Consider the following 12,876-nt stretch of genomic DNA (forward strand, 5'->3'; position numbering starts at 1 on the left):
ATATTTCGTGTAGCCCTTTAGTTAACATTCTGTGTGTCTCTGTGATCGATGCCCGTTTGAAATGGGATTAATCTGCTTCTCCAGGAGGAATTAGCATGAACCCAGCCTTATTCATCTTGCCCTTCTGTATGCTTCATGGCCCCCGAGATGTGGGCAGCTGCAATTAATAAACACATGAAGCCAAGTTAACCAGATGACATCAGCACATTTACCCCTCTGCCTGCTCACAGCCAGGCTTAGCTTGGGAATGGCTGGTTTTCAGTCTCCATCATTTTTTCAGATCTTTGCCCCCTCTGGTTTGTGTGGCTTTTTTTGCTCTTTTGCTCTTGCTCTTTGGCACAAGAAAGTTTTATTGTGCAGATGGACTCTTTGCCTCTGGGCAGCTGCTCAGTGACGGCGAGGGCAGGAACTGCTTGGCCAGGAGGGCTGTCCTGCTGAGCGAGTCCTGCAGGTCTGCAGCAGCACGTGGAGTAATTGCATTTGCAGCAAAGTGCCCTCCTCCTCTTCCTCGTCACCCCCATGTCACAGCAGCCAGCCCTTGGGAGGGAAAGGAAAAATAGGCCAAGAAAGAACTTATGTGTTTTAAGAGCCTGTCTTGCGCAAGAGTTGCATCCTTACAACCTTCCTAAGTGCTGGGCATCAGTACCCTTATTTTAACAAATGAGCGCCATTAAGTCTGACACAGAAATTAACTTGGTCAGTCACAGGCTCAGGGATGCTTAGCTGGGATTGGTACACACTCTTCTGCCTGCGCACACTATTTTTACCGTATGACTTCTAGGCTTTTTTTCTAAATAAGTCATTTGGGTAAAATTATAACTCCAATTCCATGAAAGGGCCTTACTAAGGAGATCCCAAAAGAATATAAAATCTTTGCAATTTGAAGCAACGGTCAAAAGTCAAAGAGGAAGAGTCTTCAGCCGTCTCTTGATTCCTTCCCTCACCTGGCCTTCTCCACACTCTAGTGCACCAAGCGTGCGCGCACACACGCACACACAGAGTACACACACCATGCTCACACCACACGTGACACATACCCAGACACACACACCATACTCAACATATACACACGCTGCACATAGACACACAACACGTGGAGTTTGTTTTAGTGCCATAATATTGTGGATTCTGCAGGTTCCCTGTTTATGTTTCTGCCCTTAGCCTCATCCCTCAAACTATGCAGTAAGTAAGCAGCTTGGCGAGAACCCCCATTTCTTTCATTATGAAATTGCTGTGAAGCTGTGATTCTCTTGGAGACAAGATGATTTCCTGCGGAGGCTTCATGCGTGGTGATTAGCAGGCAGATAGGTAATAAGCTGACCTCATCTCCAGTGCGTTTCCTTTGCTCTTTCCTCGGTCTCCAGCCCCTCTGCTGCTGCCTCCTTTCATTCGGGCCTAATTGGGCCACTTCCCTTTCAGCCAGGCCCGAGCACTTGGTCACGTAGGAGACCATTAGTTGCATAAGGTCGGCTGCCAACGCAAGGTAAAGAAAACAGTCTTTTTCCCAGTGACCTTTTGAGATTTTCCTCTATGAATGTCTGCTTTGTGCTCACCCTTAATGAATTCTGAAGACATTTCTTTTAAGATGCGAGGCCTCTCCTGAGCACAGCCTTGCTGTTTCTGGGGCCGCAGCGTCAGTGGAACCTGCCTTCACCACCCTGTTAAAGGTTGCACGGTTTTTCATAAGAACAGGACCAGTCGGTCCCGCCAGCTGCCTGGGACCCCATGCTCTTCGCGTCTCCTGGCTGCCAAGGAACACCTGCATGTCAGCCATGACACATTTCTTAGCCACTAACCTGATCAAAGGATGCCAGGGTAACGGGCAGCAATTATAGTGCCTACTGTTTACTGAAGTGGTAGAAATGCCCTTCCCATGCATCTCTGTAACCCATTTGCAGGTTAGGAAAAGGAGGCTTAGAAAAATGGAGTGTCTTGCCTTAAGCCACATAGCTGGGTAGATAGCAGACCAGAGTTGTGTGAACCCGGGAATTCGTGCCCTGTCCTACACTCTTTCCAGAATGCTGTCTCTCCTACCCCTGAACTCGACGTTTTCAGCTTTTATATTGCATGATGAATTCTGTGTTTTACTACAGTGGTGGAAAGAAACGGATACTTTAAAAATAGAATTTAAACCTCTTGTTGGTTTAAATGGCCTTTTATCTGTTTTGTGGGGACATCTAAAAAAAACAATGGAAAGAGCTTACATTTAAATATTTTAAGAATCAGAAGTTTCCATCGTGGCGCAGTGGAAACAAATCTGACTAGGAACCATGAGGTTGTGGGTTCGACCCCTGGCCTCGCTCAGTGGGTTAAGGATCTGGCGTTGCCATGAGCTGTGGTGTAGGTCGCAGACACAGCTTGGATCCCATGTTGCTGTGGCTGTGGTGTAGGCTGGCAGCTGTAGCTCTGATTCGACCCCTAGCCAGGGAACCTCCGTATACCGCAGGTGCAGCCCTAAAAAGCAAATAAATAAATAAATATTTTAAGAGTCAAAGATATAGTCACCATGATTACTATAAATCTGTCTATATGGTTGTGAGACAACTTTCCTCCTGATTCAGGAATCTCCTCTACAGTCCCTCAGTGACATCAAAATTCTGCTAAAATCCACCCAGAGATGGAGCGCTCACTACCTCTCTTAGCAGCCTAGTCTGTGGTTAGGCATTTCCAGACATGAGGTGGTTCTGTTTTATTAAGTGGAACCATATGAAATGGCCATTTCTTATAGGTGAGAATGGCCAAATATAAGAAATTTTTTTTTTTGTCTTTTTGCTATTTCTTGGGCCGCTCCCGCAGCATATGGAGGTTCCCAGGCTAGGGGTCTAATCGCAACTGTAGCCACCGGCCTACGCCACAGCAACACGGGATCTGAGCCACGTCTGCAACCTACACCACAGCTCACGGCAACACCGGATCCTTGACCCACTGAGCAAGGGCAGGGACCGAACCCGCAACCTCATGGTTCCTAGTCGGATTCGTAAACCACTGCGCCACGACGGGAACTCCCAAATATAAGAAATTTTATAAATTCAACCTACAAATTGACACCAAATATGCTTCTTTGTCCTGTTCACTCATTTGCCTTAGTTCTGCCATCAAAGTAGGACCATGCAAGGTCTGCCTTGCACTTGACCAAAGCCTTTCAAACATTTAAAGACAGTTTGGCCTCACTTTCTAATCTCCTCTCTTGTCTCGTTTTCCTTATTTTCTCCAATCACTCCGAGTCCAGTATTCCTAGACTCTAACACCCTGTCACCTTCTCTTGGAGGTGCTGTCACTAAGTCGAAAGTCAAAGATCACATGTTCCTTCATTCAACAGATATTTCCTCAGCATCTGGGATTCTTGCAGGGATTGAAGATACTGTGGGGCCTCTGGAATGTTTGCAACTTACTGGGAAAGAGGGATAGAAAATAAACAAATAATACAACATAATCCAAACAGTATATTATAATGCTGGAGTGTAACAAGCATTCTAAAGAAAGCTTAAGCAAGGGAAGGGGCAGGAAGTCAAGAGGAAAGTGAAGTGAGAGTTTCTTTTAATGAGGGCAGGACAAGGAAAAGCTTAAGACCTTGAATTGAAGCCTAAATAAATGCATTTCCCACCTTGTGTCTGTTAAGGAAAGCAACATAAATATCCGCTGGTTTTGGTGATTAGTAGAGTGGTGATGTGGTGACCCCCCCAGTAGAATGACTGTATAAGTAATTCTCTAATACCTATGATTTTCCTGTTAGATTGGAGACAAAACACCTTTCAGTGACCACCTAGGACCGTGCTTCACGTATTCTTGAAAAATAAAATAACAAAATTATTATCTAGTTTTCTGATGTAATCAAACATATCCAGATGCATCTCTTTTAAAACTTAGTGGGTATCTCCTAAAAATTGAAATCGACATCCACAGAATTATGAAAAATGGATACCCAGGTGACATTCCACAGCACCAGTAACACTTCTCCTGTCACACTGATTGCAGCAAAGCACTTTGAGAATGACTTGAATCACTATTTAAGTCAATTTCATTTAAATCAAATTGATTCTGTTTTCCTCCTTGTAGACAAGTTGAATGTGTTTTTAAGCAAAAACTGCCCCTTTCCTCGTCATTGGCAAGGTCTTCTGGTTTGAGCATATGTCTTCCTTCCTTTGGTTGGTTCTTCCTCCTTCTCTCCTCCCTGACTTCAGCCACCTGCCCACAGCCATGCCTGAACACAGCTAAGCCCAAAAGGGTCCCTAGATGGTGCAAGTGTACCCACCTGGCAACTTAGGGAAAATCAGCTACTTCTCTTGGCTTCTGAGTGCCTCTGTCCCCACTGCTGGACTCAGTGTCCTAGGGAGAAGGAGGAATGGGGCAGCCCTCTGCTAGCCTGATGGGTCACCACCATAGCAGTGGCCAGTGGGAAGTCCCTGGAATGATACCAAGACCTGCTGGGTTCTCAGCCTCGTGTTGTGTTCCCTCTTCTTGCCCTTCAAATGTCCTCAGCATAGAGGACCGGCTCTCAGGGACCCACACCAAATGTTTGCCAAAGTGACACACAGGTACCGTTGTCTCCCACTTTCCCCTGAGAATAGAAGCACACAGACTGGAAGGTGTAACAGGGCAACATCTCGGTTTGGAGGCTTGGTGATTTTTGATGGGTGCTCAGGAGAGACAAGTATGGTCTGTCGCCATAGACCTCTTCCGAAGGCCCACGTCCCGTCAGGAGTGAAGCGGCTTCCGTGGACACTGGCAGGGCTGCTCCGCAAGACTCTAGGTTGTGTGGCTGCCGTCACTTAGTCCTGAGCACAACTGGGATGCTGCCACATCAGCAGTGACAGAAGTGCACACTCAGTGTGTGTGTTCCGTGTGCCCAGCACTGTCCTAAATCCAGAGCCCCCATGGACGTGATTCCCATCACCATCGTCATCCCGTTACAGATGCAGAAACCCAACCCAGAGGTGTCAGCTAACTGCCTGCCGCCACCCAGCCGGCCACAGGGTCCAATCTACCGCACCGTGTGTGCTTGGCAAGGGCACCTCATGGATTTCTTTTTGTGGCAGAAGTAGTTGCTGAGGATGCTGGTGCTGCCCCTCTGAGCTTGTCCTTGGCATGGTTTGGAGGAGCCACTTTCCTGTCGATATCCTCCAAGACAGATGTCCTTCTAGAACCACATCACACCGTCCCATGGCAGCTGATTTTTTCAATGGGTGTAAAGCCACCAATCATGTAAATAATGTTATTAACTATTACATTTTATTATTCACAAATAGAACACAGAGGCTGAAGCATACATTTGATTTGTGTGTGTGAATTTTATGTCTTGGAATTTTCTCTTTGCTCTGTTATTGAGTTTAACTGAGTTATTTATACCAACTCAATCTAATCATAAGGTTACAGAGCTAATCAAGCTTCACATTTTCCTAAGCAACCACCACCCGCATATGATTTCTAGCCCTTCCCGTGCTAATTTGAGTGTCTTCTACAGTTGTCATCATCATTATTATTACTCTAACTGTTTTGCGATTTGTCTTTACAGGACCTTCTGGAGACAGCTTTGGATTTCCACAAATTGGGAAAGCTTGAGTTTAGTGGCATCAGAGGGAATGCCCTGAGCCAGCAGGCCCAACAAATGTACAGTGAATTTCAAGAGATATACAGGGTCTTCTCAGAGTCTTCCTACAACTGCTTGGACCCCCAAAGTGTGGTAGGACTTGGAAGGGCTAATTTATAAGCTTTGTCTCTTTCTCAGATGACTGCAGCCTGTAGGGGCTGGGTATTTACTTGCATTTTCCCTGTGCATTTTCCTAGGCTCTGCGGTCCCCATGATTTTATCAGCAGGGATCACGTGTAATTATTCTTTGTATCAGGAGAAAGAGCAGGGGTAGGGCCTTTGCAGCTGCTGACTGCTTCAAACTGATGGTATCCAGGGTTTCAGAGATGCTGAGATGGGTGTGGGGTGATGCTGGAGTCTGTGGCCGCCCTGCAGCTCCCAAGGCTTTAAATTTTGAATGGCGACTGCGTTGTAAGGGCCAGGCACACCTGGGCAGAATTTCATTAGTGGCCTGGGGAGCACTAAGTGAAGCTATAGCTTGATTTTCTGATCAGACCCTGGTTCCCAAGGAAGTACCCAGGATGAGAAAAGGGCCAGAGTTGCATTTTTGAGGATTGGGACACAGGAGCCCACATGTCACCTATAGCCCAGGAGAGCCGAGACCTGTGAGTCCAAGCCTGCAGGAGACAGAAAGAAGCAAGATGGTCAGTACAGAGACAGGGAAGGGCGTTCCCTGAAAAGGCAATGGCTGAATTCTTGGAGAAGGAATTTTGAGAGTATTTGAGGGAAAAGGAGAAAGAAATAGAGCAGGAATCTGCTCTGAGCACCTTCAGGTTTGGCCAAATCCAGGAAATGTCGCTTTCTAAAAATTCCATCACTCTAAAGTAGGAAAAAAAAAAGTGGAGTGCAAAGCAGGATGTCTACCATATGTTTGCCACCATGTGATAAAACAAAGCGAAACGAAGTCCCGTACACGGGGAAACATACTACAGTGTTAATGTGGTTAGGTTTGGGAGGTAGAAAATACTGTGTTTTTCTAATTTTCTTTGTCGTTTCACAAGTATATGTGTAGTATATGTAAAGCAATAATAAGAAATAATTCCACAAATTAGAGATTTGAGTCCACAAAGTTTCTCTGAAAACTACTGCCTTCAAAGAAAGAGCACACTTTGGGTTTCCAGGGGAAATAACAGCGATTGGGACATGCTTATAGTTTAAAAAAAAAAAAAGTGTTCATTGCTGATCTGAAATTTAAATTTAACTAGGTGTCTATTTTTGTTTACTAAATTTGGCGAATTTAGGATCAGTGACTAGCTGCTGTGTTGAGCAATTAAAGTGCAGTTAGAAGAAACAGTGTATACTAGTTTAATCAGCTCACTTTCCTCTCACGGCTGGGTCAGTTTGTTTACAGTGAAAAAAAAAATAGATAGAATTTTCACTTTGGGGAAGAAGGAAAGTAGGTGGTAGTGGTGGAATGTTGCTGCTGAGGCGGCTTTCCGGTGGCCTGAGTTAGTGCTGCAAGTGGGAGAGAAGGGGCTTCAGGGAGGTGGCAGATGGGGCACAGAAGGGAGGTACCAGGGAAAATGCTGCAGTAATAAGGTATCTATGTACATGGACAAACACTAAGTCACACGGTGGGGAATTGTAGAAAATTAAAACAAATCCTTGTGTAACCAGTTAAGTACACAGGTTAATAGCAAGGAGCTTATTGGGATTGGCCTTCAGAAAATGATGTTTTCTTATGTGTATGTGATGTCTCTTCAGGAATTTGAAAAGGATGTTTCTGAGTTTAATCAGAGAGTCGAAGATCTTGACCGAAGGCTGGGCACTGTCTTTATTCAAGCCTTTGATGATGCACCTGCTTTGGAGCACGCCTTCAAGGTTCGCACAGGAGCGGGCCCCCCGGAGGAGGGCAGGCAAACACTTCCAGCTGTTCCGCTCCTGCAGGGAAGTGTTGCCGTTCATCTGGCAGACAGGCACTGTGGGTTCCCAGGGCGAGGGCGTGCCCAGAGCTGGGCTCCTCACGTTGACGGCTAATGCTCTTCTGCAAACGTGATCATGTAAAAACACTTTGTAAGAAGTTTCTTCTGGAATGCTGTCTTCGGGGCTTGTCGGCAACCCAAGTACACATTAAAAGTGAATCCTGCCGTGGCCACCCTCCTTAAGCCATGGCTTTGAGCACCACAGCTCTTTAATGGCTGCCGTCAGGTTGATACGGGCTGGGGCGAACCACTCAGGGACAAGCACCTAGACTAAGAAGCTGTGTGCCCTCCCCTCTGTCGCTCAGATCAGAACGTGGAGGAGGAGGTTCAGGATGGTGAGTAGGTAAATGACTACAGAAATGAGAAGTGTGGGCTGTGAGACGTGAAGACTGTGGAACAGGACAGATCCTCTGTAAACTATGAAGAAGCTTACTCTGTAAAGCCTTGAGGATTAGAATCAGGGCTAATCAGTGGAGGTTGCAGAGAGGCAGAGTTTTGGTTCAGTAGAGAAAAGCAGTTTCTGTTAAAGCTGTTGAAAGGTGGAACAGGCTTCCTTGAGAAGTAGTAAAGCTACCAGTCACTGAAGTGCCCGAATGTAGACTGGGCAACTGTGGGACAATTGCCCGAGAGGCTGAAGTCCAGGACAGCTGCATCCATGCTATTCTAGAACACTAGGTAACCCAGATGGGTTTCATTAGCCATTGAAAGAATATGTCATTCATTCAAGAATATACATGTGCATTCTTTAATAACTACCTGCCATTCCATAACTCACATAGGAAGGCTTTTTAGATTTTCTCTCTCCAAGTATTTAATTTCAAGAGAAGGGTTTGTTAGTCTCAATAAAATAATCCCATTGGCCATTAACTGTCATGGCTCCTTGGAATGTTACCATGCAGATCATTGGTGAAGCTATAACTCTGTTTCTACCTTGAGGATGTCCAACCTTATCCTTTCCTTCAGTCCCTGTGAACCTTGGATTCCAAGGTGTCTTCATGGATCTCACGTGTCCTCTCAAGGTGCTCTGTCTTTGAAATCATGGTGTCTTTGCCACATGTCTTCAGTCTCCCTTCCAGTCCTCATTTGCCCAGGGAGGGGCTTGCAGGGGTCTTACTGTTGTTCTTCTGATGACTGCCATCCTGACAGCATCTGTGTTTCTCCAGGGGTATATCTCTCTGGGTTCCAAAAACTCCAGTCCTTGCATCTCCGGGTGGAGCAGGGTTCTGGGCAGAAGCAGATCGAGCCCTTTGCAACTTTGCACGCTCTGCTACCTGGTCCTGAAGCAGCACTGCTCATACCCAGAGTTTGAGATTCAAAGGACCCTCACAGAAGCAGACCCTCTTCTTTCAGGCCCCACCTTCTCAACAAGGCTCCCTACCCAGCCTGGGGCTCTGGTAAGAAAACTACAACCATTCAGTCCCTTCTGCCCACTTGGTTTTTCTCTTCTTGGTCATCTCACCAACAAGAAACCAAAGACTTTCCCTCCTCCTTAGCCAGAACAAAGCTCCAGCGTATATAATTTCATGCCCAGAAGGGCCTTTTCAAGGTTGGGAAGTAGGGGCCAGAGAGATCCCTGGAGTCCAGGTATGCCTGTTACAGCCCCCAGACCGACTGACCACCAGGTGTGCCTTGGTGGACGTGGCCAGAAGGGATACTTCCAGGTCAGAGAAAAGGAGTCTGAGGGTGCAGGCTGCCTGCAGTGGTCCCTAAGCCTCCAGCTCTGCTGAAACAGGACAGGAAACAGGACGAGTGAGCCAGAGCTTGGTGGAGACCTGGCCCCTTATGCTCCATGGAGGGGGAGCTACTTCCTGCTGTCTCCAGAGGTCTGGGTGGTACTTGGTGGAGGACAGGATGATCCTGGGAGTCATGTGCTGGCCTGTCCTAAATGTGACCTCCCATGACCTTGTAGGGCAGCATTGCAGTCAGAGAAACAATCCAGCAGCTGGGAGGTGATTAAAGGCATTTCGCATCTTGACCCCACTGCTCCCACCAAGGGGTTAGGGCCCTTGCGATGCACAGGAAACGTCGCCAAAGTATCTGTGCAGTCACTGCCTTCTCGGGGCAGCTGCTCTGAAACTTTCCTCTCGCCCCTACTCTCAAATCTTAGCCTCCCGATTCTCCCAACACCCACTGGGCTTCTCTTTCTTCTCCATCATCAGTTTACTCTTTCCGACATCTTTCTCTTTGTTTTACTTTCCACCCAGGTTCTTACGATAAGAGAGGAGAGGGTCTGGCAGGCCATTCAGCACGCGGGAATCTGTCCTTCCAGAACAAAGGCAAGAGGGACCCTCTGTGACCAGCTGCCTATTAATAAGTATCGATCTAGTTGCACAGTGACATTTTTTGACCCTTTTTCTTTGGTGGACAGACATATGAAGGAAAAACCAGGATACAAGATTAATGTAAGCTTGGAAAGGTGGAACCTGTGACTTTTTGTCTTCTTTCTCTGCCTCCTCTGCAGCTGCTGGACATAGCAGGGAACCTCCTGGAGAGACCGCTGGTAGCACGGGATGCATCTGATAAGTACCTGGGGCTCATCGGCATGTTCACCAAGGACCTGGATGCCGTGAGGATGATCTACTGTCAGCGTGTCCAGGAGGAGGCGCAGGGTGGTAGGCTTGTTGCCAGGGGATTTGGATGGGGGGGGGTGTCTGTAACGAGAAAGGGTGCAACTCCTCTGTATTTGCCCCGTCTTCTGTAGATCTGGGAGTTCTCCAGACGCACAATCTTCTTGTCTAAAATTCTAGACTGCTTGGATGATTGTAGAGTTCCCTGAAGTGTGCACTTCCCTTTGTCTGGGGCTGAGATTGGCAGGCTGACTCAGAGCAGCGAAGTCCTGACCACTGCCCCTGGTCAGTTGAGACCTCAGCATAATGTATGAGCTGACCCTCGATCAATCTCGCCGCACAGATTAGTCTGCAGCATACCTCAGTTCCACAGTAGAGTCTCACATGCCCGAGAAAAGCTTCCTTCCCTCCCAGTACCGTATCAACCATGCCTCTGGGGCAGGGGCCTGACAAGGGTCGGGTCTTACTGCCGTAAGACACCCAGCTGGGAGGTCTCCGCTTTCATCGCAGTGCTTAGATGCCCTGGCTTGTCTGTGTGAAAGTCAAACACGTGTTCAGTTCAGCTCTCCAAACATTTCTTGAGTCCTTGCTCCATGCAAGGTACATTTGTGGGCACCGCATGCTAAGGCAGGCAAAGGTAAGGGATGGAGTATTTGATCCTAAAAGGTGATTCCTCAAGGAATTTGATGGCCCTCAACAGAGTCAGCAGTAGCACGTGGCTGAATCTAAGCCATGCTTGATTTGAGTTATAAAGAACTATAACAAAACAAAGTGAACTGGGTGGGGATGGTGGAGGGAGAGTGTATGGAGAAGGTAGCCTTGAGCCGGATCCTGAAAAGTGAGTTGACAGCCAGGGAGAAGAGGCAACGGCCTTTGAGGCAAAGGCAGGAAAGGTTGTGCAGGGTGGCCAATTGGACCTGCCTGTGGCCAAACAAGGTGTGTAGAGGAAGACCAGTCAGCTGTTGCAGTTGGGGCCAGGTCAGGAGGTGCTCTGAGGGCCCTGTTATGGAATCTGGAATTCATCATTCGGGCAGTGGGAAATTTTCAAAATGTTCAATTAATAGAGTACCAGGACCACTATTTCTGTAAACAGGTTTCATAGTGAGGTCATTAAGAATTGCTTCCACTTAGGAAGTCATCCCGGAAGTTCTGTTGGCCTCAGCTTCACCTGGGACCATCCCCATGGCTTCTCCCAGTTGGATGCAGAGTTTGAAAACTCAGATGCCTTCAGAAGAACATTGATCTTCTGTTGCTGCATAACAGACTCTCGCAATCTTAGTGGCTTAAAACAACACCGTCTCTTTGCTCCCAGTTCTGTAGATCCGCAGCCCAGTTTGGTGTGCCTGGTTCTCCACTCAGAGCATCTCAAGGCTGAAATCAGTCCCCTGGGCCAAATGCTCATCTGGGGTCCCCTGGGGGATTCATTGATAGAATCCAGTTCCTTGTGACTGGAGGTCTGAGGTTTCCACTCCCTTGTTGGCTGTTGGCCAGGAGCAGCCGTTCTCAGAGGTTAGAAGTCCTCGCATCCCTTACCACATAGCCACCTCCATCTTCAAGCCAGTAATGGCACATTGATTCCTCCTGCTGCTTTAAATCCGGACTCCTGCTTCTGCCAACAACCAAAGAAAACTGCTCTTTAAAGGCTCACCTGATTAAGTCAGGCCCATCCAATCATATCCCTTTTGCCATATAATGTAACATATCACTGGAGCGATACCTTAGCATATTCGGTTTTCCTCCCATACTTAAAGCAGAGAGGATTATGCAAGGGTGGGGGTCATTGGGTGTCGCTTTGGAATTTTGCCTAGAAGCCAAGAAGAAAGTAACAGTGACGGAATTCCCTGGTGGCCTCGTGGTTAAGGACTCGGTGTTGCTGCCCCTGTGGCTTGGGTTCAGTCCCTGGCCCAGGAACTCCCACATGCCATGGCCATAACCAAAAGAAATAAAAAATGGACCCAGGCTGAGTATAAGGCATCCGGGAGTGGTGGGGTCCGCAGTGAGCTAAAGGACGAGACCACTGTTCAGCACCCACTGTTAATTAGAAATGGGGGCTGATGGTCGCCAGATTTTCAGTTTTATCGAAGTTGGAAACATTTATTTTTAAGTGAAATCTCACAATTGCTAAGTTTTGCAAACTGATTATAAGCAAACAGACCCACCGTATGGACTGAAGTAAGGCTATCCAGGCTGTGCTAACTCCAGTCAAGTCCTTCATAATCCCCATGGCTTGCCTTATACATAATCTTACTGAATTCTCGCAGAAACCTGAAAGCTAAGCAAGGAAGATATCATTCCCATTTTATAGATGAAAAACCTGAGGCCCTGGGAGATTAAGTTGTCTGTTTAAGGTAGTGTGTCTTAACCCTGACTGTGCAATCACACTCATCCCAGGTGCTTTTAAAAAATACTGACCACCAGGCCCCACACAGACCAATCAAATCAGTACGGCTTGGACGGGGCCCAGGCATCAGTATTTTTTTGGACACATCTGCAGCATGCGTAAGTTCCCAGGCCAGGGATTGAATCCACGCCACAGCAGTGACCATGCCAGATCCTTTAACCCTCTGAGCCACTAGGGAGCACCCAGGCATCAGTATTTTTAAAAGAGCCCCAGGTGTGCAATCAAAACCAGTGAGTGGCAGAGCTGGGCTGGGAACCCTGTCGTCTGACCTTGTTTAGCCATCTCCCCAAAGTCACTCTTCCATCCCGCTTAGCAGAGCATGGTGATGTCTGGGGAGTCCCTGCTAAAGGGGGACTTTAACAGGGGGAGGAGGACGAGGCAAAGCATGGAATAAGTGGC

General features: G+C 47.4%; 1 protein-coding gene across 4 annotated transcripts in view; it reads left to right on the forward strand.

Annotated features, from left to right (window-relative positions):
* Positions 1-12,876, forward strand: part of DNAH9 (dynein axonemal heavy chain 9) — a 317,109-nt gene that overhangs the window by 21,653 nt on the left and 282,580 nt on the right. For 3 of the 4 annotated variants that reach the window (XM_047757317.1, XM_047757315.1, XM_047757318.1), the window contains exons 7-9: positions 5,513-5,680; positions 7,292-7,408; positions 9,971-10,121. In XM_047757317.1, coding sequence (XP_047613273.1) covers positions 5,513-5,680; positions 7,292-7,408; positions 9,971-10,121 — 436 coding nt within the window. The remainder of the gene's footprint in view (positions 1-5,512; positions 5,681-7,291; positions 7,409-9,970; positions 10,122-12,876) is intronic. The other variant, XM_047757316.1, reaches the window with a different exon arrangement.

Source organism: Phacochoerus africanus, chromosome 14 (genome assembly GCF_016906955.1).
Source record: "Phacochoerus africanus isolate WHEZ1 chromosome 14, ROS_Pafr_v1, whole genome shotgun sequence".
Classification (NCBI taxonomy): Eukaryota; Metazoa; Chordata; class Mammalia; order Artiodactyla; family Suidae; genus Phacochoerus; species Phacochoerus africanus.